This window comes from Zophobas morio, unplaced genomic scaffold (assembly GCF_036711695.1).
Source record: "Zophobas morio isolate AGI-343-1 ecotype UQ-CSIRO unplaced genomic scaffold, CSIRO_AGI_Zmor_V1 ptg000012l, whole genome shotgun sequence".
Lineage (NCBI taxonomy): Eukaryota > Metazoa > Arthropoda > Insecta > Coleoptera > Tenebrionidae > Zophobas > Zophobas morio.
In genome coordinates, this window is record NW_026972117.1 from 10,324,164 (window position 1) to 10,351,761 (window position 27,598).

A 27,598-nucleotide genomic window follows, 5' to 3' on the forward strand; every position below is an offset into this window, starting at 1 on the left:
ATGTAAAAATGAGAGTAGTGAGTGACATGGGCGTCTTTGATCGTGTTTTTATTGCTCTCTCGGTTAAGTGTGTAGCGTGATGTTTCACATTATTTTATGATTAATAATAAAATGTGACTGTAAAGCTAAATAAAAAAAAATGCTTAAAGAAAAAGGAATACTTTCAAGAGCGCATTCAAGAACTCTTGATTTATTTAGAAAATGTGGGAGGAAAACGCTATAAAAAATTTTTCTTTCGCCGCGTGCACTTGCAAAATGACATTTAACACATTGCTAGTTTAATCTCGCGAAATTTATTTCGTCTTTATTTGGAGAAATATTTGCCTCGTATTATATTAGACACAACAGGAGAGAAAATCGTTCTACTACGGCGAAAAAGCGAAGTAATATTTTCTGCCTTCTATATTCAAGTTCGGCGAATTATCACCGTAAAAAATAAATTTTTGAAAGCAGACATCAACGCTCAACTGCGCACCACTAACCACTGATCAATATTTCATCTACAATGCCAATTTCAGTAATTCAAAAAAATGGCTCAATGCCAGCGTCATCGCTGACACACATTTTTAAAAAATTAGGTGAGAGTGTGACCAACTCGCTGGCGCTTTCGTCCGAATTCTGCAGGAAATTCACGTCAGTTGTGACTGACACCCACACAAAAACTATCCCGAAAAACACAACAGAAGCTCGATCCTAATGAATTGCGCTCACCAGAAAAACTTTTTCGAATGCCTCCATTCCGAACTTCCCAACTCTAATTCATGCGGTAATTGCGACAATTATCCCTGTCACAACTGTCACAGCAGAAATATTGCTCCTTGTCACGAAATCAATACCTCAACAATTCCCATTCCCATTAAGAGAACAAAATTTCTATTACCTCAATTTGAGGAAATTCGTTCCGAGAGCCCGACCCAAACGAAACGATGAACTAATATTTGTGTTTATTTTTTTGGATCGTGTTGAAGCAATTTATCAAGACTCCCATAAATTATTTCGGAGACATAAATTTGTCCGATGCTAAACCGTGTCATGCACTATAATTATGGTTGTGATCCTGCAAACACTATCCGTCATCGAGCGAAATTTTCAGCGCGGGAATTCCCTCAACCCTTGTTGAATTCAGGCATTTGTAGAAGGGCGCGAAAAGGTCAATTCGAATGGGATGACGTAATATTAGCTAAAAGGAATAATAAGGCTGTCGTCGCCCTCTTAACGTCTTTTATTAGGCCGGATCGCGGAAAACGATTGAACTTTTGTTATTAAAAAGGGCCTTAATAATGCGATGCTTCCGACATTTATCTGAAAAGTGACAAGTAGGGAAAGTGCTCGCTTTTATTAAAAAATTCCAATCAAGAGGGCGATTTAGGGCATTTGACGTTTGCGCGAGGTATCGAGGGCATTATTAATATCGCAATTGCGATCTTGACGGCGTAAGTTTATTAAGTTTTTCGGGGAAAATGGGACCGGTTCGATGAATGCGATGTAATGGGATTCTAACTCTATCGATTGAACGTTTTGTTTCTTTTTTTGGGTGTGTTTAGTTCGTTTTGGGGGTTTAAAGCTATATTAAGCAAATTACACTCGGGAGGAAGCTATTACGCTCTCGTTAGTTCTGTCGATTTTTGAATAAAGTTCAAGGCTAAAGTTTGAAGACAACAACTCAGAGCGGATGACACGAAGAGCCGCAATTCCTAACCTTCCGAGGCAGTTGTTAGTTATTTAAGGCAAGATTATAAAACAAAACGTAAAATATTTGTTTATGTTACTCTCTTACCGACTGTTGCGTTTTTTTCGTTTCGGCGCACAAGCGACTAAAAACGCGGCATTATTTTACAAAAAGACTCTACAAAATAAAACAGCTTTAATAAAAAACCTCTGAAGTTAGTAAACGCCTCTTTATAATTTACGACAAATTTAAAAATATTGGTAGAGAGTGTCACAAAAACGTTACAGTCAATAAACATCAACATTTACAAAGTTTCGCAGCCAAGACTTTTATTACACCAGCATAAGCAATAAAACGAAACATTCTCTTTGATTAAAAATAAATCAGTAAAGACCTTATCAACTGTACACAACCTTCGACTTAAAAGCCAGCACAAAAATACTCGGCCTGAAAAAAATTGCAAAACAAAATCCCTTTGCGACGGCATTGTGGAAACCCATTTAATAATTCCACTTCCATGCATTTGCTCGTTTCGATTTTCCGGGTGAATTACTACAGGTGTACCTTTCTATTTACTTAAGCGATGAATTTTTAACCATCTCCTGCAATTACGCTGCTAAAAGAGACCGTCCGCGGCAATAAAATTTTTAAATTCGCAATGTTCCTGCCGCGATAATCTTGAGCCAGTAATTGCGCTTAGAAAGCTAGTCGCTTCCTCAAACATTTAAACCGAGAAAAAGCGCCGCGAACTCCCGTCAAGATCAATATTGGCGAAGCTCAAAGCTCGAAAAAATCCGCGTTGTCAAGATCGGGATCGCTTCGACATGGATAACGTCGTTCTTTTGCGGAACGTAACCTGCATGGGATGCAGGTGCCGAGAGCTTTGGACCGTAACATCTACGATGAATAATTTAGAAGCAACGTCAGCAGGTTCTTGGAGTCGAGCGCGAAACGGTTAATGCATTTGCAGTTTTCAACAACAAATCGGCCATGAGGGGCGCATTCTTAAGATCCGCGTCGGGGCGCCAGTTTTAGCGGTTAATGAAAGTCGGGACGAGAGGTCCGAGAGGCGGTGTCTTCTGGTGGTGATTTTATTAATTAAAAGAAAAAAAGAAATGTACGTATGTTTCATTACTAGACATAATTTTCTTTTTTTTGTGTTAATTATGTATTATTTTTTATAAAATTTTCAGGTTTTCGTTTCGTTTGTTGTTGATCATTTTTTCTTTCAGTTCTCTAATAATTTTAGTGCGTGTTATTTAAAAACTAGACACCTCTAATCTTTGACTTTTTTTTTTGTATTAATACTAGAACTGGAACTAGAATTAATGAAATATCGAGGAAGCTGGGCTTAGTGATAATTAACGCATGATTGACTTATACATTAATATGAGTTTAGCCCTAGTGGTGATACTTTACATTTTTCGGTGTGCCGCAAGGTTCACATTATAGACCTACATTGTTTCAAATTATCATTAACGATTTGACATTAGAATTTCAATCAGACTTAAATACTCGATATAAATGGACAATGAGCAATTTACTTCCGCCGAATTTTAAAAAATGTAGAATTTCTTTTGTCTTCCGTTTTTCTTTGGTGCAGTCAAATCTTCAACATTGTTCCCCTATATGGTCTCCATTTTATAGAAAACATGGATCTTTTGGAAAAAATCCAGAAAAAAATGTTGAGGTTCAATATTAATCGGTTTTTTTCAAAAAGAGGATTATACAGGATTATCTACAATTTTATAATATTGTCATTATAGGATTAACGGAAAATGTATGATGTTATTTGTTTTCTTCATGGTCTAGTTAATGGTTATTAGATAATCGCAACTTATTGAATTAATTAACGTTTTATTTGATTTTGATTTAAATTCAATTCTAAAATTAAGTGTACCTTAGGTCTGTAAATTATTATGGAGTAGGTATATCATTATGGAATATTAGTATTTACGATTAAAGATGTTCTATTCATTTTCCATTATTTAGGAAAATTTTAGTGATTGGTTTATATTTTTTATTTATTTTATTAGTATTCTTTTGTACTTTAAAACATTACTGTCTATTTGTATTGTTTATATCATTTTAAACTAGAGTTTTCTCAAACATTGAAAGAGAAAAAATGGAAAAATCGTAAATTCGAAAAGTCGAAAAGTCAAAAAATTATAAGATGACGTCATCATTTGGGAAGGGGGTCAAAAGAAGTAAATTTTGACTATTTACTGTACCAAAGACCATTTTAAAACTTTTGAAAATTTCAGGCCATTCGGTTGTGCAAGTAAGGGTTGTTATTCAATTTTGATTTTTTTTTCCAACAATTTAGAGTGGGAGCATCTTATTTTATAAAATTTAAATAAACTTGCTATTGTAAATGTTGGTGATGGTGTCATCCTATTGTTGGTGGGGATATGTATATATATGTAAAAATTGACACAGACGACAGACAAGCGGAAATGGAGGACCTACTTTTTCGTACTCTTGGGATCATAAAAGGTCGAGAAAACCTGGAAACAGCGATTTGTCGGATCGACTCTTATTAGTTATTACAATACTTCCTTAGTTTGACTTATGTCCAGGAAGAAAAAAATTACCAGTTCTTCGATAAATGTAAGAAGTTTGTTGATCACAATTTTTTTCTACTTTTTTTCTTTTGGTCACTTTTTGTAGTCAATTGTTTTTGTCATCTAGTTTTTGTCGCCTTTTTTGTAGTGTTTTTTTGTCCTTTTTTTCTTACAATTTTTTTTGCCCTTTTTTGACTCTATTTAATCTCATTTTTATACGCATTTTATCAGTATTTTAGGGCACTTTTTATCGCGTTCTTTTCTTTCGAATTTTTTGATCGACTTTTTATTTTCTTTTTTGTGACTTTTCTTGTCGCTTTTTGTACGCGTTTTTGTGTTTTTTGTGTTTTTTTCATTTTCAATGTCTTTTATTGTCACTTTTTTGTAAGCTCTTTTTTTGTTGAATTTTCTTATCCTCTTTTTTTAGTATTTTATGTTTTAAAGACATTTTGCCGTTTTCGCCTTTTTCGTTGCATTTTTTGAGTTCTTTTCTTATTAATCCTAATGCAGGGGCAAAAATACCAAAATCCACACCAGTCTTATCTTATAAAATATTAACCCCGCCCACCCGCCCTCTATTTTCTTAGAAAGTATAGCATTTGCCAAAATCAGTTTTATCTTGACAAGTACTAGCCCCGCCCACCCACCCTCTATTTTCTTATGGGGCATGTCATTCACCAAAATCAGTTTTATCTTAGCCGTTTATTTTCTTAGAGGGTGTTTTATTTGCCGAAACTAGTCTTACCTTGGGAAGTACTAGCCCCGCCCACCCGCCCTCTCCTCTATTTTCTTAAAACGTATTCTATTTGCTAAAATCTGTCTGTTTTTTACATCTCTTTGTAGTGTTTTTTTTGTCGCATTTTTTGTAATCTTTTTTTGACTCCTTTTTAATCTCGTTTTTAGCGTATTTTTGGCCACTTTTTTTACCCCACCTTTTATCGCTGGTGTTTTCCGATATTTTGATGACATTTTTTTTTATTTCCTTTTTGTGAAATTTCTTGTCGCTTTTTGTATCCGTTTTTGTGTTTTTTTTGTGTTTTTTCATGTTTTAATGTCTTCTTGCCACTTTATTTGTTGAATTTTCTTGTCCTCCTTTTTTTCAGTCTTTTTTTATGGACATTTTGCCGTTTCTTACTTTTAGCATTTTTTTGTTCTCTTAATTATTGCCTTTTTTGAGTACCCTCATCTATCCGCCTTTTTCGTTGCATTTTTTGAGTTCTTTTTTCATTAATCCTAATGTAGGGGCAAAAATACCAAAATCCACACCAGTAATACAAGCAAGCAGCTCACACACCCCCTCTTCATCCTAGTGACTACTCTTAATATTGTTCAGTCTTATCTTAGAAAATATTAACCCCGCCCACCCGCCCTCTATTTTCTTAGAGAGTATATCATTTGCTAAAATCAGTCTTATCTTGACAAGTACTAGCCCCGCCCACCCACCCTCTATTTTCTTATGGGGCATATCATTCACCAAAATCAGTTTTATCTTAGCAAGAGTGTTTTATTTGCAAAAACTAGTCTTACCTTGGCAAGTACTAGCCCCGCCCACCCGCCCTCTATTTTCTTGGAAGGTATTCTATTTGGTAAAATCAGTCTGTTTTTGATATCTCTTTGTAGTTTTTTTTTATCGCATTTTTTGTAATCTATTTTTGACTCCTTTTTAATCTCATTTTTAGCGTATTTTTGGCCACCTTTTTTAGGCTACTTTTTTTCGATTTTTGCTGACATTTTTTTTATTTCTTTTTTTGCGACTTTTCTTGTCGCTTTTTGTAGGCGGTTTTTTTTGTGTTTTTGTTGTGTCTTGTGTCGTTTTTAATGTCGTTTTGTCAATTTTTGCAATTTGTTTTTTTTTTGTTGATTTTTTTTATCCTCTGTTTTGTAGTCTTTTTTTATCGACATTTTGTCGTTTTTTTTTGTAGCGTTTCTTTGGTTCTCTTATTTGTCGCCTTTTTTGTTGGATATTTTGGGCTTCTTTTTTATTTTTATTTTTTTCTATTGTAGTAGCTTTTTCCTAATTTTTTTGTCATTTGTTTCTGCATTTTTTTGGCCTTTTTTCTTAATTTTTTATTATATTTAAATTTTTTGGTTTACCTTTGTTGACTTTTTGTCGTGTTTTATTAGTTCTTTTGTATTGTAAAACATTAATGTCTATTTATGTCGTTTATATCACTTTAAATTCGGGTTTTCTCTTTCAATAAATTTAATTAAATCTAAATTAGTTTAAAAAACTAAACACTGAATTAAGTACCTCTATATAAATTTAGAAAATTACAATAAACTTTATTATTCGTGCAAGAGTTGTGACTGTAAATTCTGGAACCGTTCTGTTTTGTTAATTTTTTCCGTATGATTTCAGTTACTATATTGTTACGTCGATCGTAATTAAAAATCGACGTGGGTAAAACTCAATAATTTATTTCTTAATAACTCGAATTTACACGACTGATTACACACTGATTTTGTGCAAAATAATTCCGACGCAACTTGACTGGACTCGACTCGTTAACTGAATAATCCGTTCCCGAAGGTAGCCTCTAATTAAAGCTACACATTTCTCTGGATGGATCGCGTACGCCGCTTCGAGGTTTTTCTGGACTCTGCAATCGAGACTTCCGGTACCCCGCTCCAGGCTTGTCTTTATACGAACGCCGCCCGGCCGCCGTCACCGATGAGTCACCCATCATCGCCGCACATACTAGAAACACCTCGATAAACCCATAGGCGTCGTACGGGGGCGGCGTATGGGTTTATTTCGTAACAATATACATGTACCTAATTTTCAAAAAAAAACTTTGGAAAAATATTCTTCATCTTTTAGGGGGAGTATTTTATATAAATTGATAATCATTTTTTTCTAAAAAAAAATCGTTTGTTTATGTTTATACATCGAACCTAGAAATTTGTTTAATTTGAATAAAAATAAAATTCTTAATTAAGCCATAATGGAATAAAATGTTTTAAATACGTTAATCATTATTCTTATTTGATCATAATTAAATAAAAACGTGGAAATTCTCACATTTTCTAGAAAATGGGGTTCTTATTTTGATCAGTAAAAAATTGGTCGAAGCGTAGAAATCCAGCTCTTTAAAAAAATTATAAAATTCGATTCTACGATTTTTGTTGTGTGATAATCGCTGTAAAGTAAAAACCAGAGGCATAAATAACACCCCTTGTCGTGCAGCACTAGGTAAGAGCAATCTGAAGCTCAACATGTTGCCAAAATTAAAACAATTCTACTATACTGTATGTACTCGATTTATTCCTTCTCGTCGTATTTAGAATTCTCGTAAAAGACCACAAACACAATACTTTTTTGATATAGGAAAAAGTAATCGCAAATGGACAACAAACAACAATGATTATGAAATAAATAATAAAGAGGTTGACGATTTAATTGTTGCGGTAAAATAAAAACGAGAAAGAAACCACACAAACATTTAAACAGACCTGTTTTCGAAAAATTGAATTATATATTCATTATGTTTGGACATCCAATGTAATCCAAACAAGTAATATTTGCCAATCTGTAGAACGATGGTGCCAAGTTTTTGGAGATTAGCAAATAAATTCTAGTCACAATAACCTCAAAGCGTATGCAGAATTTCCTAAAAATCGATTGTGTAGTTTCTGGATAAACTGTAATTTGTTTTTTTTTGTGTTTTTCCTCCCCCAAAATTTGATGACGTTATCTGCAATATTGCTGAGTAAATTGAATTCAAAATGGACAAAATAATACACTTTTCTACCTATGGTCGATTCTTTTCTTCTTTTTAATGATCCGTGTATTTACTCCGGTTGATAAAAGAACATTGACTCAATTTTATTAATTAATGTAAAAAAGTGAGATTTAGCAGGTCTTTTAGTTTTTTTTACAGATAATTAAAAATAATTTAACATAGAACGAAATCAGAATTTTCTGTATTATTCGGACCAGAACTGGAGGTTTGTTTATCACAATCAGGACCGTTCGGTTCGGCTCATTCCACTCTCGGCTAAAAAATTGTTAATTACATCTCTAAATTAAAGCGATAAAATTATCAGGAGGGGCATTCGTTTCAGTTCTGGGAACCGCATGGAGATAAGACTGAATTATTGGGCTTGCAAAAACGGCACTTTATCCTGTATGGGACTTGGAATGACGTTAAAATAAAACAACAAAGTGCTTAAAACACTTAAATTAACGACTTTGGAGAAATGCAACGAAACTCGATCTGATCTAATTCATAGAACCTTTGTTCCTAACCCGCTGTTTTATTCTGCTGACCTTGTGCTTTTCTTTCCAGACCCATACCCCAGCGAGCAGCAGCGGTACGACGAAATGTGCGCCGGCCCCGGCTACGGCGAGCCCTTCGGCACCGAGACGTACCGGAAAAGCGCGCCGCCAGTGACCGCCGAGTACCGGGACCAGCGGAACACCCACTTCCAGCAACCCGGAGCCGTCCTCATGGTGTACGGGCTGGACCCCCTTCGCACCAACGCGGACAAACTCTTTAATCTCATGTGCTTGTATGGAAACGTTGCTCGGGTTAGTGTTTCATCATCCTGGCAAGAAGTGCTCTTCCATTCACAAAATATAAGACGGCGTTACGTGATAAAGGAGGGTTTATTATATAAAGATTGCTTCTCGCCCTCTTCGTGTCGTATCAATCTTTCCGGGGGGTCGAAAGTTTGCCGAAGAGAAACTCGAGAAATGCGGGAGGGCGGATTGGAGGGATGTATTTACATGCTCGTGTTACGCGGGTTAAGCCGAATTAAACGTTTCGGGGTGGACGTTGTCTGGGAGTTGGAGATGTTATTGCTTTTTTTTTTTTAATGGGAGGATGTGATAGTTGCTTGATTGATGGGTGGAGATTGCGAGTTTCATTAAATCGGGGAGATTATAGTCGCAGATGGAAAATGAGGAGCGCTTTTATTATATACGGCTGGTGGTGTCGCATGTGTAGGTATCATAAAGCTCTGCTGTGATGCGAGTCGGAGCTTTCGGTGCATTTTTTCGGCATAAAGTTGTAAATGTAGTTATATTAAATTTCTAGGAGACATCGTCGCGATCTATTTCAATTTTAGAGGCGCCCGATATGGAAAGATGAATAAACGTTTATTGAAAACTTACATGGGCTTTGTGCGGAAAACAGTGACGAAAGTTGGGCACGCTGTTTCCGTTTCGAACTTGATTACTTTTTAATATTAAAAACACGGGAAAGATAGAGTCGTCTGCTATGCAAAATTTATCATTGAGTTTTGAAGCCATAGATTTATATAGGGACGCTGATAGAATTTTTCAAGATTAAATCTGTAAATCGAGTTCGGCGTACAAGGTAATTATTCGTAGAAATTTCGGGAGAAAATTAGAATTAGTATAATTTTGATGAATTAATTGGATTATTTTTTCGCCATTCACAGCTCGTAAAATATAGAAACACAAATTTCCAATTCCTGTCATGCTTTGAAATTGTTTTGAAATGGTAAAATTGTTACGTAAATATTTCGTAGAATATTAAACAAAATTTATTTTACGATATTACTTCAAAATTTTTGTGATTAAAATTATAAGTAAGATTTTTAAAAACACAGATGAAGATGAATTTTATGTTCTACTGTATATACTGATGAATACACAAAGTGTGGTCAGCGTTTTGCCAATCAAATTTCGAAGTAATCGGTTCGACAGTTGTAAAGATTACTAAATTTAATAGATAAAAAACATTAAATTAGGCACTAGGTGTTTCCGTCCTTCCGAGTTTCAAAGCTATGAAGAGAACATTTTTTCTTTGCTTTAAAAGAACTGGGGAAAGACCCAAGATTTGAGAAATTAGACGTACACTTTAATGGCTCAGTGACAAAACTTATTTAAATAATCGTAGAGAAATACAGTAGACCATTTCTGATTTGAAAATTTTTAAAAACATACTCATCACAGTATTCTCTAGTTAGATGCGTTTTTGAACCAGGTAACTTCGTAAGAACTAATCTAAATCTAAAAAAAATTGATGAAACTTGAAAGTCAAAAATCGGAAAACTGAAAAATCGAGAAATCAAAAAGTAAAAAGAAAATTGAAGAATGAAAAAATCGAAAAATCAAAATATTGAAAATCTACAAATCTAAATTTCGGAAATTCGAAAAATCGAAAGAATCTTCGGGAAAATTGAATCAAAAAACTAAAAAATCGAAAAATCGAAAAATAAACAGATTTAGAATTCGAACATCGAAAATTCGAAAATCAATAAAAAAATGAAAAAAAATCGAAAAATTGAAGAATAAAAGAATTGAAAATTTGAAAATAAAAAAAATTAAATTTGGGAACGTCATGATGGGGGGGGGGGGTCAAAAGGAGTAAATTTTGACTAAACTATTTAGTATGTCTAAGATATTACTTTCAAAAATTTGCAATTCAATTTTGATTTTTTCCCAAACATTTGCATATTTAGGGTAAAAACTCAACACTAATTAATAAATCACAAGTACAGGGCCACAATAATATTTACTATTAAAATTTTGGAGATGATGTCATTTTATTGTTGGTAGGGATATATATAAAATCTGACAACAATCGATCCAGTAGTTTTGAGATTATTTACCTAATAAAAATTGACAGACCGATAAACGGAAATGGGAGACCTAGGAATTATAAACTGTCCAGAAAACATCGAATCACCGATTCGTCGAATGGACTCTGATTCCTTAGTTTTCGCTCAGGAAGAAAAAATTACCAGTTTTTCGATAAGTGTAAGAAAATTGTTGAACACAATATATTTTTATTTCCTGAGCGTAAGTTAGCCTACTTGTTTTATTTTTTTTTTTTGTGAATTTTGTCGCTTTTTGTAGCTTTTTTTTTGTTTTCTTTTGGTCATTTTTGCAGTCAACTGTTTTTGTCATCTATAGTTTTTGTCGCGTTGTAGCATTTTTGGAACATTTTTTGACAACTTATAATTTTATATATATTTTTGTGTTTTTTTGGTTTTTAACGTCTTTTTTGTTGTCACTTTTTGTAGGTCCTTTTTTTGTTGAATTTTTTATCCTCTTTTTTTAACAGTCTTTTTTATGGACATTTTGTCTTTTTTTTGTAGCATTTTTTTCTTCTCCTAATTATCGCCTTTTTTCCGTCATTTATCCGCCTTTTTCGTTGCATTTTTTATTCAATATGTATCAATATCAAAAAACCTATATTTTAGATTTTCACCTCCTGAGCGTAAACTAAGGAAGTATTGTAGTACGTTCCATTCGGCCAATGACTACTTTCATGTTTTCTCGACGTTTCGTGACCCCTATCGTATGTCGATTTTTATTAGGCAGATAATCTCCGAAAGTACTGGACCGATTGTTGTCAAATTCTGTATGTACGAGTATATTAGGAACATCATGACCTAGTACTTGATTTTGGCAAATCACACTTTCTGAGAAAATAGAGGGTGGGTGGGCGGGATTAGTACCTGCTAAGGAAAAACTGAACAGTATTAAAAGTAGTGACTAGAACGAAGTGGGGGCGGGTGGGCGGGACTTCTGTTTGATCATAAGACTGTAGAAAAAACTAAACTTCGCCCCGCCCACCTCCTTTCTCCATTTTATTGATTTATTTTAATTGCTGTAAAATGGGAAAACCTTAAAAAACACATGGCTTTCTTTTGCCGAATAAATTTTTGGTGTTTCGAAATTTTCGATTTTTTCTTTTCACAATTTTGCTATAATCGATTCTTTGATTTTTCGATTTTTTCATTTTCTTTTCGATGTCTCAGTTTTTCTATTTCCCAGGCTGTCGATCTTTCCGGTTTTAACATTTTTCAAAATTTCGATTTGTTGATGTTTTGATTTCTCGATTTTTCGGTTTATTAGTAGGTACCTACTTCAGTTTTCAATTTTCAATTTTTCGAATTTTTAAATGTTAGATTTTTAATTTTTTTGATGTTTCGACATCTCTATCTTTCGATTTTAGGACTTCTTGCTTATACATTTTTCGATTTCTCAATTTTACGACACTTTAATTTGAGGATTTTTCAATTTGCCGATTCTTCAAATTCTCGATTTGTCGAACTTTTATTTTTCCGATATTTTAGTTACGATTTCAGTTTTTCGATTCTTCAAATTTTTCGATTTTTCAGTGTTTGAATTTTTCGATTTTTTGATTTCTCGATTCAATTTTTAGTTTTTTTTTTTTTAATTTTAGATATTTCACCTCGATTTTTCGGTTTTTTAGTACTTCAGTTTACAATTTCCAATTTTTCGAATTTTTAAAAGTTATTTCACTATTTTGATGTTTCGATATCTATATCTTTCGAATTTTCGACTTTTCGCTTTTAGATTTTTCGGTTTTTCAATTTTTCGACATTTTAGTTTGAGGATTTTTCAATGTGTCGATTCTTCAAATTCTCGATTTTTCGAACTTTTATTTTTCCGATATTTCAATTTTACGATTTCAGTTTTTCGATTCTTCAAATTTTTCGATTTTTCAGTGTTTGAATTTTTCGATTTTTTGATGTTTTGATTTCTCGATTCAATTTTTCGTTTTTTTTTTAATTTTAGATATTTCACCTTCTCGATTTTTCGGTTTTTTAGTGCTTCAGTTTTCAATTTCCAATTTTTCGAATTTTTAAAGGTTGTTTCACTATTTTGATGTTTCGATATCTATATTTTTCGAATTTTCGACCTCTCGCTTTTAGATTTTTCGGTTTTTCAATTTTTCGACATTTTAGTTTCAGGATTTTTCAATGTGTCAATTTTTCAAATTTTCGGTTTTTCGAATTTTCGGATATTTCTGTTCTACGATTTCAGTTTTTCGATCCTTGAAATTTTTAGATTTTTCAATGTTTGAATTTTTCGATTTTTTGATGTTTTGATTTCTCGATTCAATTTTTCGTTTTTTTTTTTAATTTTAGATATTTCACCTTCTCGATTTTTCGGTTTTTTAGTACTTCAGTTTTCAATTTCCAATTTTTCGAATTTTTAAAAGTTATTTCACTATTTTGATGTTTCGATATCTATATCTTTCGAATTTTCGACTTCTCGCTTTTAGATTTTTCGGTTTTTCAATTTTTCGACATTTTAATTTGAGGATTTTTCAATGTGTCGATTCTTCAAATTCTCGATTTTTCGAACTTTTATTTTTCCGATATTTCAATTTTACGATTTCAGTTTTTCGATTCTTCAAATTTTTCGATTTTTCAGTGTTTGAATTTTTCGATTTTTTGATGTTTTGATTTCTCGATTCAATTTTTCGTTTTTTTTTTTTAATTTTAGATATTTCACCTTCTCGATTTTTCGGTTTTTTAGTGCTTCAGTTTTCAATTTCCAATTTTTCGAATTTTTAAAAGTTGTTTCACTATTTTGATGTTTCGATATCTATATTTTTCGAATTTTCGACCTCTCGCTTTTAGATTTTTCGGTTTTTCAATTTTTCGACATTTTAGTTTCAGGATTTTTCAATGTGTCAATTTTTCAAATTTTCGATTTTTCGAATTTTCGGATATTTCTGTTCTACGATTTCAGTTTTTCAATCCCCGAAATTTTTAGATTTTTCAACGTTTGAATTTTTCGATTTTTTGATGTTTTGATTTCTCGATTCAATTTTTCGTTTTTTTTTTTAAATTTTAGATATTTCACCTTCTCGATTTTTCGGTTTTTTAGTACTTCAGTTTTCAATTTCCAATTTTTCGAATTTTTAAAAGTTATTTCACTATTTTGATGTTTCGATATCTATATCTTTCTAATTTTCGACTTCTCGCTTTTAGATTTTTCGGTTTTTCAATTTTTCGACATTTAGTTTGAGGATTTTTCAATGTGTCGATTTTTCAAATTTTCGATTTTTCGAATTTTCGGATATTTCTGTTCTACGATTTCAGTTTTTCGATCCTTGAAATTTTTCGATTTTTCAAGACTTCAATTTTTAGCGTTTCTAAATTTCCGACTTTTCCTTTTCTCAATTTCTCGGTTAGGGGATTCTTTGATTTTTCGATTTTTTGATTTCTACATTTTTCAATTTTTCGATGTTTCAGTTTTAGAATTTTTTAATTTTGGAATTTTTCGATTTTTGGATGATTTGATTTCCCTATTTTTCAATTTTTGGAAATTTTAATTTTTCGTTTTTTTAAATTTTAGATATTTCTATTTCTTGATCTTTCGATTTTTCGACTTCTCACTTTTAGATTTTTCGGTTTTTCAATTTTTTGATTTTTCAAGTTTTCTGATTTTTCGATGTATCAATTTTTTAACTTGAATGTTTCAATTTCAAATTGACATTGACAAAATAATTTTTACTTCCCGAGCGTAAGCAAAGGAAGTATTGTAATCGAGTCCGTCGGTCGACTCTCTACTTTTACGTTTTCTCGATCTTTCATGACCCCTAGAAGACGAAGAAATAGGTCTCCCATTTCCGTCTGTCTGTCCGTCTGTCCGTCTGTCCGTCTGTCCGTCCGTCTGTCCGTCTGTCCGTCCGTCTGTCCGTCTGTCCGTCTGTTGTCCCGGATTTTTATTAGACAGATAATCTCCGAAAGTACTCGACCGATTGTTGTGAAATTTTGTACTTATATTAAGAATATCATGTAGATGGTAAAACGCTAACCAAAATTTGTCTAATCATCCCCACCACTAATGCGATGACGTCACTTCAAAATTGTACATAGTAAATGGGTTTTCAATTGTATAAAATAACATAGTCCTACACATGTAGTTTACAACTCTGAATCGACTTTTCACCCGAAACGTCCAGATTTTTGGAAAAAAAATCAAAATTATAAAACAATATTTTGAAATTTAATTTTTAATCTGCTAACCAGAATGCTTTGAAATGTTGCAGATGTTTTAAGGCTATAAAAAGCATCATAAATCTTTAGTCAAAAAATATTTACTTATCCCCTCCAAAAACTTGATGACGTCAGCTTAAAAGTTCGTGGAATAAATCATATCTAAAATGTACAAAATATGATGAGTCTGTACTTGTGATCTATCACTCCATTCATATTTTTTGGATTTGCATATACAGGGTGACTCAAAAAAATTAATGAATGCGTAAATATATTTTATTGATTTAATCAGGAACTACAAAACCGAATGCTCTGAAATCTTGCAGATGTTTTAAGGCTATAAAGAGCATCATAAATCTTTACTCAAAAAATATTTGCTTATCCCCTCCAAAAACTTGATGACGTCAGCTCAAAAGTTTGTGGAATAAATCATATCTAAAATGTACAAAATATGATGAGTCCGTACTTGTGATCTATCACTCCATTCATATTTTTTGGATTTCTATATACAGGGTGACTCCAAAAAATTAATGAATGCGTGAATATATTTTATTGAGTTAATCAAGAACTACAAAACCGAATGCTTTGAAATCTTGCAGATATTTTAAGGTTATAAAGAGCATCATAAATCTTTAGTCAGAATATAGTTGGTTATCCCCTCCAAAAACTTGTTAACGTCAGCTCAAAACTTTGCCGAATAAATCCTATCTAGAATATACAAAATATGATGAGTCTGTACTTGTAATTTATCATTCCATTCATATTTTTTGAATTTGCATATACCGGGTAACTCAAAAAAAAATATATGAAATCTACTGCGAAAAAAAACACAATAGGCATGCAGTCGTCACGTTTCCAACAGCGAGGGAAGTACTGGCTAAACTCTTTAGACCAATTTTTTGTTTTTTTTTTTTCAGAATAAATTATGGCAACGTGAAAGCTTTCTAGACAAGTAGAAGTAAAAAATATTGCAATAAAAAAAAGAACAAAATCAGGGCTACATAATAAATCCACAGGAAGCTTTTAATTCTCCTAAAGTCGTCGTATATCATTTTTTTATTACATGTCATCGTAAAAATGTTACCAACTTTATGGCGTGTATTATCAATCTATATTTATTGTAACACTTTAAACCACACCTACAAAATATCTCCATTCTGAAGTTTTGAGTACTTTTGTGTTATAAACACTTGCAACATACAATTTTCGACATTTTTTTATCCTAAATTCTAAAAAGCTCATGCTAGTTAATTATAGAGCTTTTTGAGTTTGAACTAGAAAAAACTAGTAATTTTTGTTTGCGCTTTTTCCCACTCAAATTAATAAAAAATAACAACTCCACCTCTGGCCCTCCCTCACTCTATTTTTCATTTCACGCTCTATAGGCGCCCTTCATGATTCGACAAAAGATTACACATTAAAAAAATCTAATTGGTCTCTCCGCCATCGCCGACACAAATTGAAAAAACGCCGCAAATACGCGCCGAGAACAAAGCGATTAAATTAGGAAAAGCCCAAATTGGAAAAACGCTATTTACATGTGCAAGTGGTGGTTAAATTCGATTTAAGGAATTTATCTTGCAGATGAGCTTCGAGTTTATTTAGGAACGGAGCCTCGCAGACTCATCAAAAATTAAGCGTCCCGGAACAAAAATCTTCCGCAGACACAAGAACCGGTGCTTCGGTCGCCTGTAAATCCACGTGTTTCTGTATTATTCATACGCGCGAGGCGTTCCTGCGGAAAATTGAATTTTTCGCGTTCGATAAAGGGCCCCCGAATTAGATTAAACGCATTGGCGGTAATGGTCAAAAGCTCGCGTTCGTGCGATATGGTCGGGTTGGAGCTTTTGAACGAGCACTTAGCGCCATTTGTATTTTTTGCGGTCTTTTCTGATGCAAATGGGAAAAAAGTGCGTCTGTCTCGCCTCGCACGAACCAAATATAGCGCCGCTTAATTTGGAATTTTAACGACGGGGAAATTATCAAGTTGTGGCGCGATATGTTGCAGTGTAATTTGAATGCGGTTTGTTTTGTGCGTCTCGTGATATTAAATTTGAAATGCAGAGTTCGTCCTTTGATTAAAATAGAGGAACTGGCTGAAAAAGACACACAAAGTACGAAGCGTGGAAGAGGCATAATAAAAATAGACTGGGAGTCGTTAATTTTGTTGCCGTAGCAGCTGCTTCGGTGTACACAATGATGGTGGATTTTTTCACACGGAAATCGAACTTTGTTTACAGAGCGTCGGAAAATTCTTTGTTAGTAACAAAGAACGAAAGCTTCGGCCAAAAATTTTAATTGTTAATTAAATTCCGCAAGTTCCTTTTTTAAACGGGGAAATGTCAACTAAAGTAACAGTTTCGTTTCAACACAGTGAACTGTGGCTTTATGAAATACACAATATACAGTCTGTCTATATTGCGGTTGAAAGCATCGAAATTGCCTGAAACGAAAGCACGAAACAATGGAGTAAATAATATGGGCTATATTGTTAATCCGCCGCAAAATAAACAACATTTTATTTGAATTCAGATTAAACTGGACGGAAAAACAACACAAAAAATTTTCACATGACATTCATACATCACCACGTTATCTCTAATGGTCTTTGAAATGTTGCTCTCTGATTCAATTTGCTAGTCGCTCATTAAAAATTTTACAGTACCTACGTTATAAGACTTGTTTTATATCTCAGATCGAATAAAGTAATTCAAGCTGTCTAGCAAATTCCCAGAACCCATTTTGCTGCACTATCTATTAAATTTTACATTATTCTACTTGCTCCGCGAACTACTCCCGATCGTCGACTTAAAACAATTCACAAAAACAACTTTAATAATTCTACTGTTCTGTCTATGTATTTGTTCCGGTTCACTTCATTTCATCGCTTCTCGAAAGCTCTTTGAATCTTATAAATAACCGAAACCCTTTTAACTCTTTTTGTTCAATGTCTGGAAAATATAAAATCAACAGAGCAGGCTTCGATAGTTGTTAAATATCTATTATCATAAATAAAATATGATTACTGGTTGAATTTTTGCCTCCGAAATTGAACGTACAGATTTACACAATATCGCTACAACACATGACAATGAATCCAATCAGTAATTGTGTTTATTAGCCCCAAATCTTGCTACTGTTTGCAAGAATGAACCGAATATGTATCTGCAGCTTGTCTCAATTCCAAACGCTTCGATTATTCTCAATTTTCCATTCATTTCTTTGTTAAGACTCACGTTGTATGTTTATGACATAATTATGCAATGTCTCACAACCAACCACTATCAAAGTGATTTTTAAATGTTGAAACGTGATGTCTTCACAATTAGTATTATGTAAACAACTTAAACTTTTTTTTCATATTACGATAATCTTAAAACGTTTGCAAGATTTCTAAGTATTCGGTTTTAAAGTGAGATTGTAAAATACTGTTACACTATTTTGACTTTTTTAAATACAAATAAAATTTACTAAGCAAAATTTTGAGGTGACGTCATCACACCGTCGCTAGACATGATTTGACAAATCTTGGTTGGTGTTTTACCATCTGCATACATATACATATAATTTAAGAACAATCGGTCCAAGATATTAGCGCCAAATTTACGTCAGATCCAAAAAATGTCATTTCAATAGTCGATTCTGGAAAAATGAGATATTGGAGAAATAATCCCGAAAGTAACTTCTAGGGGTTACAATGGACAAGAACATTTCTTCAGTTAATATACGAAGTCTTTTTTCCCAACAAGAAATTGTAACCATATTAACTATCTTGTTAAAAGAAAACTCTATATATTAAAAAAAAAAAAAACAAAGACTAAACCCCGCCCACCCGCCCAGATCTCAATTGTGATGAGTTTTTCATTCGTAGTCAGACCGATGGGCGGAGTTTCATTTGGTAATTTATTGTAGAAAAATGAGGATTTTGCAAGTAAGCTCCACCCTTCAGCTCACGATGCATAAAACATTCATCAGAATTGAGAAGGGGTGTGTGGGCGGGGCTTATATCTTGTCCATTTTTTCTTAATAAAGGAAGTCTTTTTTCCCAACAAGAAACTGACAACATATTAACAATCCTGTTGTTAAAAGAAAACTCTATATATTAAAAAATAAAAACAAAAACAAAGACTAAACCCCGCCCACTCGCCCAGATCTCAATTGTGATGAGTTTTTCATTCCTAGTCAGACCGATGGGCGGAGTTTCATTTGGTAATTCCTTGTAGAAAAATGAGGATTTTGCAAGTAAGCTCCACCCTTCAGCTCACGATGGATAAAACATTCATCAGAATTGAGAAAGGGTGGGTGGGCGGGGCTTATATCTTGTCCATTTTTTCTTAATAAAGGAAGTCTTTTTCCCAACAAGAAACTGACAACATATTAACCATCCTGTTGTTAAAAGGAAACTCTATATATTAAAAAAAAACAAAAACAAAGACTAAACCCCGCCCACCCGCCCAGATCTCAATTGTGATGAGTTTTTCATTCCTAGTCAGACCGATGGGCGGAGTTTCATTTGGTAATTTCTTGTAGAAAAATGAGGATTTTGCAAGTAAGCTCCACCCTTCAGCTCACGATGAATAAAACATTCATCAGAATTGAGAAGGGGTGGGTGGGCGGGGCTTATATCTTGTCAATTTTTTCTTAATAAGGAAGTCTTTTTTCCCAACAAGAAATTGACAACATATTAACAATCCTGTTGTTAAAAGAAAACTCTATATATTAAAAAAAAAAACAAAAACAAAGACTAAACCCGCCCACCCTCCCAGATCTCAATTGTGATGAGTTTTTCATTCCTAGTCAGACCGATGGGCGGAGTTTCATTTGGTAATTTCTTGTAGAAAAATGAGGATTTTGCAAGTAAGCTCCACCCTTCAGCTCACGATGAATAAAACATTCATCAGAATTGAGAAGGGGTGGGTGGGCGGGGCTTATATCTTGTCCATTTTTTCTTAATAAAGGAAGTCTTTTTTTCCAACAAGAAACTGACAACATATTAACAATCCTGTTGTTAAAATAAAACTCTATATATTAAAAAAAAAACGAAAACAAAGACTAAACCCCGCCCACCCGCCAAGATCTCAATTGTGATGAGTTTTTCATTCCTAGTCACATTAACAATCCTGTTGTTAAAAGAAAACTCCATATATTAAAAAAAAAACAAAGATTAAAATATCTACAAGATTTCAGAGTAATCGCTTTTGCAGTTTCAAAATTAAATTCTAGAACGTTGAAATACAATTTTGATTTTTTTTTTTTTAAATCTGGATGTCTCGGTAAAACTCAAAACGGATTCATAAACTAGACGTGTAGGAACATATTATTTTATACAATTTAAAACCCGGCCAGACAGACAGACGAAAATTGTGGTTTTAGAAAAGTTGCTTATAAATCCACAAAAAATTCTGGTACATAGATTTCGCCGTGCTGATTCTAAAAACAGCGTATTTGTGCTTTCGATGGAAGTCTTAAAATTATCCGGCTTGAAAATATTTTTTATAGTCTAAAAAATTGCAACAAAAATAGCGGAAGCTATGGAAGAAATGAAGTCGAAATTAAGCAGGGGAGGTCGAAATCTGTAAGAATTGTAACGTCTTTCGTTAAATTTCGAAAATTGTCGTAGAATATCCGAAATTTTCATAAGGGATGGTATGGAAAATTTTACTTCTGAAAAAGTTGCCAAAAAATTTTGGTTTTTTTATGCTTCCCATGCAAGATTTAAAAATATTCGGTTTGAATTTTTTTTAACCAAAAAGTTGCAATATTTCAGTCCGGAACCAACTTCTAGAAAACTTCTAAGAAAATATCTTTGGCTAAATTTCAAAAATCGTCGTTTTTTTGTGTTAATTTAATAATAATAATAAAAGAACATAATAAAATTTTCAGATGTAAATAAAATTATTTTCATTTCTTGTATTTAATTGTAATTATTTTATTTCATACGCCATATAATTTAATAAATGCAAGTCATAACACATTGCACAATTAGGTAGGTCACGTGCCCTATTGAAATAATTCTTGTTTGTTACTCTTAAAGTAGGAGAAGGTCTTGACCAGGAAAACGGATTTACTATCGCCATTGTAAAAATGACGGTAATTTGAGTAGTAATTAAGTTATATCTTCTCCGAATTATAGTATTTAACATTAAAAAAAGGGACAACTTTTCATTAAACTTTGCTTTTATCACATACTGATGTCTTCACAAATAAACGCTCTATTAACAAAACTGGATTACGTGATTTACGTTTAAGTGGTGTAACAGGATTTAGAATTCCAACGTTTAAAGCATCTCCTGGATAATTCAGCTTCGTGAACATTATGTTGTAGAATTAACGTATTACGAAATTAAAATTAACTGTAACTTTGATAATCCAATGTCTTCAAAATGCATTAAAAACACATTTCCAGGGACATTTTTTTACATTGCAGCATTATAAGTTGCGAGAAACCAAAATCCTTGACACAATCGAGTATTTTTGCAGTTACATCCTCTTTTTTACTTGGTAGAGAAATAAATATAACTTCAATTCAAAAAAAACTTTTTTTAATGGCATGTCTATATTTGTCGCCTTTATTCCAAGTTCTTTGGACCGACTCTACATTACTACTTCACATAACCGTGTAACGTAATATTTTCATCCACTTCCCGGAAAGGTTTTGCGTAGTCGCCGCCTATGCCGCTCCCTTCTAAATCCCTTCTTTAAATTACGAAATAAAAACACAGTTTCAGCTCCGTTTGCAAAATTTAATACCCTCATCTTTTGTCCCGAAAGTGAAATGTGGAAGCGTAACGCATTTAACAGAATACAACTGTTGCGAGGACTAGCCAAACGACTTTCAATTATAACGAATTTATTAGATTTAAAATAACAACGATCTTAATCTGAAACGAACTTTTCAACTCGACTTGACTTCAATTTAGCGTTCAACACGTTCGCGTCGTCCTTATTATTTGTTGCATGTTTATAAAGCGAATAAAAATCTCAGTGGGACTATTTTTGGAACGTAGAAATACTTAAAAACGTGTAGAAAAATATTGTTTGTGTAGCTTTGAACGGCATCGTCGCTAATTGTCGAGATGTTTTACAAACCGAGTTAAGAGATGAAAGCTTCATGGTTTACTTTTCATCACGTGTCAACGAGAATAGCACAATGTAGCGGGGGCTTCCGTAATTCAATTAATTTATTGAAGAAACTTGTTGTAATTGATTTATGGGAGTGTCGCAGTTCGCTGTATCGCGAGATGTGTGTACAACTGGTGCGTTAAATTGATTAGAAGAAAAAATGGAATTCGGAGTTAGTGAGAAAAATTTTATTGCCGGACGAGTCATGTCGTAAAGGTTTTAATAGGGATTTGGAGCGATTAAACTTGACAATATGATCGGCACTCATTTCCAATCAAAATATTTTGCTTGGTAAATTTAGATTGGATTTATTTTTCGCAAGTGGTTTTAGTGTTTGTGGGAGTTTTACTATGTTTTATTAGGATAATGTTGGCTGTTTTGGTCCACTCTGTTTTATTTTTTAAAATTTATGTACTTTTGGAATGCTAACGTACGCTTACTATTTTTATTATTATCGCACGTATCGATTTTTTAATAGAAATGTAATTTTTCCACGTCTTAATTAAATCTAGAATGACACTATTTTTGCATACTAATTAAATTTTATAGCCTGTTCGTGGCATTTAAACCAACTCTAACAACCACCCTTTTGTCAGACATGACGTGTGCCACGCGTGAAGTTTATGTAAATTTCAGGGTTACATTCAGGAAAATAGTTGTAGGTCACATATCACTCGGTTAACTGCTCAGAAAAATTATTTCGTGACCTTGAAAGTCAGCTGCATACCTACCTACATAAACCCCTATTCGTTGTTTGATTACTGGCGGTTTCAGGAATAAATAATACCGAGGTTTGATTGATAAAATGTATAATTAATTTTAATCAACCAACAATGCTAATTATACAACCAATAAAGCTTATTATTATTAGCTCTTTATTAATTAAATGATAAATACAGATCAAGGCTAAATCTAGCCCAATGTTATTACACTTAATTGACACCAATTCATTTGATCTTTGGTACCGTGACCAAAATAGACACCGAAATTAAAATTCAAACGCACAACTTGCTTCATCCCGATTTAACTTCCCCATAAAAGTAAAGTAATATTTATTGGATTTAAAAATTAAAGATTGATTTATATCGTGGCAGCTTTATGAGTTTTTTGACGATCGAAATTAAAAGAAAAATCTCGAAAGATGCTTAGCATACCTAAGCAAATTCTTGGTTGTGTACGAAGTGTCTTCTGAAAATTTACGCCCCGCCAGATTAATTGTCATAATTTAACTAGCAACTTTGTGTTTTGACGCAGCCAAAACCAGTGCATGTTTTCGCAATTAGTGTAAGTAAACTGTGTGAAAGCGTGTATTACAGCAATGTCAGGACTTCATAAGCAATAAACCGTAATTTACAGCTCTATCTCCACCTTGTAGTGTTGTTTGGGTTTTTATGTGCTGATTTGTGGCTTCCGAAATATTCATAAAATATCGTCGTGTCATAAACCACCTCACCTGCATTTAAAGAGTTACAGTAAAAATATTTCGCTGGGTTTAATTTATTATGTGGGGTTTAAATAAATCTTTTGAGTGCAGCGGAAACACAGAGTTGGCAAACATAAAATTTAAATATTAATAATTCCATTACTTTATGTTGTTGATGGTCGTGGGTACGGTGTGAAATATCGCTTGTTGGTGCGTGCAGTGTTTGTCAAAAGGCGCGAAATTTTGCTTTTAGTTTTGAACTTGTAGCGGGAATGATATGTTTGACAGTGACTAAAGATTACAGAAGAATAAAGTGATTGAAAATGTTATACTCATTAAGTATTACATTTTTCATCATAGTTCATTCACTATTAAATAGGCTCTACTTTACGTGCATTTTTACTATTTGTGTCATAAATAACCTTAAGCCGGTGTTGGATGAGCAATAAATATTTAGATTTTTATTATCGGTATTAAATAAACGTGCAACCACAAAAACAATACTGGTAATGAAATGCATACATTTCCTGTTGTATTCATCAGATAGAATAATTAATTTTGCTCTTTGTTTGGAGTTTGCATGGTAGTAATATTCGCATGTTTGTTATGTCATCATGATTTAAATCGTTGCGCAAAGAAAGAAATAGGAAGCTACAATTTAGTGTAATGTACAATGGTGTTAATTTTATTTTGAAGGGCTGGGGGAATATTCACTTCATTCAAATTTTCTTGTAAATTTCAACCTTAAGAAGTTACATTCGGCCTAATTTCTTTAATAATTCCTACATTTTTTCCAGAATCGCTTATTGAACCATGTCATTTTTGCGGTTTTTTTTTTCAAAAATTGAATTTCGGAACTAAAATTTTCAAAATTTTGTTCTGTGACCACAAACCCGCTATATTTTTGAAATGTGCACGTCGAAACCTATACCAAAATTTATTGGGGATTTTTATACAACTTTTCTAAAACCAAAATTGTTCAATACACGAAGGAAAAATTTGAGATTTTTGCAACCAGCTTTGAAACTTAACAAAAGGCATTTTCTGGTAGATTTCGACTCCAGAAGTTGCTTTGTCCTCATTTCTTCGATAGTTCCTACTATTTTTCCAAAATCGATAATTGAAATTCGACATTATTTGATTTATTTTCAAAAATTTAATTTCGAGCCGAATATTTCTAAAATTTTGCTCTGGGGCCGTAGATAGAGTATATTTAACATAATTTTAGTGCATTTTTTTTTTTTGCTGTAGAAGTATATTTCGGCTTCATTTCTTCGATAACTCCTACCATTTTTCGCCCATTTAAATATGACAGTTTTTTGGATTTTTTTTTTTTCAAAAATTGAATTTCAATCCGAATATTTTAAAAATGTTGCCCCGAGATTATAAACGAGTTATATTTTTGAATCATCACGCCGAAACTTATATACTAAAATTTTTTGTGGACTTTTATGTAATTTTTATAAAACCAAAATTTATCAATACAAGAATTGAAAAATTTTTGAATTTTTTGACAAGATTCGAAATTCACCAAAGACATTTTCTTGTAAATTTCGACTTCTAGAAGTTATTTTTGGCGTCATTTTTTCGATAACTCGTACTATTTTCCCAAAATCGCCTATTGAACAACAGTTTTTTTTGTTTTTTTTGTTTTTTTCTCAAAAATTGAATTCAAACCGACTATTTCTAACACATTGTCTCAGGACCATCCATGAGAATGCTATTTTTTTTGGAATTTGCACGTCGAAACCTATATATCGGAATTTTTGGTGGATTTTCAGCCAATTTTTTTAATACCAAAATTTTTCAATACCTGAAATAAAAATCTGGGATTTTTTCAACCATCTTTTAAACTTAACCAAAGTCATTTTCTTGTAGATTGCGACTTCAGAAGTTACTTTGTCCTCATTTATTCGATAACTCCTACCACTTTTCCAGAATCCTTTATTGAAATATGACATTTTTCGGATTTTTTTTTCAAAAATTTTATTTCGAACCGAATATTCCTAAAATTTTGTCCCGGTATTGTAAACAGAGTACTATATTTTTTCGAAAAAACACGTCGAACACTAAATTTTTTGTGTATTTTTGACAACTTTTCTAAAACCAATATTTTTAAATACACTTAAGTTTCAGAAATTTTCGGCACCATTCGAAACTTGACTAAAGTCATTTTGTATGGATTTCAACCTGTAGAAGTTAGTTTTGCCCTCATTTCTTCGATAATTCCTACCATTTTTTCGGAATCGCCCATTTAAATATCACAGTTTTTTGGATTTTTTTTTAATGAATTACAGACCGAATATTTTAAAAATTTTGCCCCGGGATGATAAACGCACTATATTTTTGGATCCTCACTCCGAAACTTATACCTATACTAAAATTTTTTGTGGACTTTTAGGTAATTTTTATAAAACCAAAATTTTTCAGTACACGAATTGAAAAATTTCTGATTTTTTGAAATTTAACCAAAGACTTTTGTTGTAAATTTCGACTTCTAGAAGTTATTGTTGGCGTCATTTCTTCGATAATCCCTACTATTTTCTCAAAATCGCCTATTGAAAAACAGTTTTTTTTTTCAAAAATTGAATCCAAACCGAATATTTCTGAAATATTGTCTGAGAACCATTCATAAGCATGCTATATTTTTGGCATTTGCACGTTGAAACCTATATACCAGAATTTTTGTTGGGTTTTTTGGCAACTTTTTTAAAATCAAAATTTTTCAATGCATGAAATAAAAATTTGGGATTTTTGCAACCACCTTTGAAACTTGTTAATTAAAGAGATTGGATTTTGACTTCAGAAGTTACTTTGTTCTCATTTTTTCGATGACTCCTACTATTTTTCCGAAATCGTTCATTTAAATATGACAGTTTTTTGGATTTTTTTTTCAAAAATTGTATTTCGAGCCGAATATTTAAAAAAATTTGCACCGGGTCCACAAAGGGGCTATATTTTTGGAATCAGCACGTCGAATCTTGTATACCAGAGTTTTTTGTGGATTTTTAGGCAACTTTTGTTAAACCAAAATTTTTCAATACACGAAATAAAAATCTCGGATTTTTGCAACCACCTTTAAAACTTAACTAAAGGCATTTTTTTGTGGATTTCGACTTCAAAAGTTGCTTTGTTCTCATTTCTTCGATAACTTCTACCATTTTTCCAGAATCGCTAATTGAAATCTGATATTTTTCGGTTTTTTTTTCAAAAATTGAATTTCGAACCGAATATTTCTAAAATTTTGTCTTGGAATCGTAAACAGAGTATATTTTTCGAAAAAGTACGTCGGAATCCATACAACCGAATTTTGGTGGATTTCTTGGCCACTTTTCTAAAACCAAAATTTTTAAATACATAAAAACGTGTGGATTTAGACCTCTAGAAGTTGGTTTGGGCCTCGTTTAAATTTGACAGTATTTTTTTTTTCAAAAATTGAATTTTATGCCGAATATATGTATTTTAAAAATTTTGCCCCAGGATCATAAATGCGCTATATTTTTGGAATCAGCACGCCGAAACCTATAATACAAGATTTTTTGTGAACTTTTATGCAACTTTTTTAAAACCAAAATTTTTCAATAGATCCATGAAATGAAAATTTCAAATTTTTCGACAACATTCGAAACTTGATTAAAGATTTTTTCTTTCTCTCTTTTTCTCTTATTTAACTTTCTTAAAGCCAAAATTTTTCGATATTTCGTACGAAAATTTCGGAATTTTTCGATCACATTCAAAACTTCATTCACTAAAGAACTTTTCTTGTCGATTTCGACCTCCAAGTGTTACTTTCGGCTTAATTTTGTTTAATAAATTCTTACCATTTTTCCAGAATCGCTTATCGAAATATATGACATTTTTTGGATTTCTTTCAAAAATTGAATTTCGACCCTAATATTTCAAAAGTTTTGCCCCAGGACCACAAACACGCTATATTTTTGAAATCAGCACGCCGAATCTTGTATATCAGAGTTTTTTGGGGATTTTTAGGCAACTTTTTTTGAAACCAAAATTTTTCAATACACGAAATAAAAATCTCGGATTTTTGCAACCACCTTTAAAACTTAACTAAAGGCATTTTTT

At 32.5% G+C, this 27,598-nt stretch overlaps 1 protein-coding gene across 5 annotated transcripts in view; it reads left to right on the forward strand.

The window, feature by feature from the left end:
* Nucleotides 1-27,598, forward strand: part of LOC135127769 (heterogeneous nuclear ribonucleoprotein L) — a 390,771-nt gene that overhangs the window by 329,124 nt on the left and 34,049 nt on the right. For all 5 annotated transcript variants that reach the window (XM_064054374.1, XM_064054376.1, XM_064054375.1 and 2 more), the window contains one exon: nt 8,523-8,764. In XM_064054374.1, the coding sequence (XP_063910444.1) occupies nt 8,523-8,764 (242 nt within the window). The remainder of the gene's footprint in view (nt 1-8,522; nt 8,765-27,598) is intronic.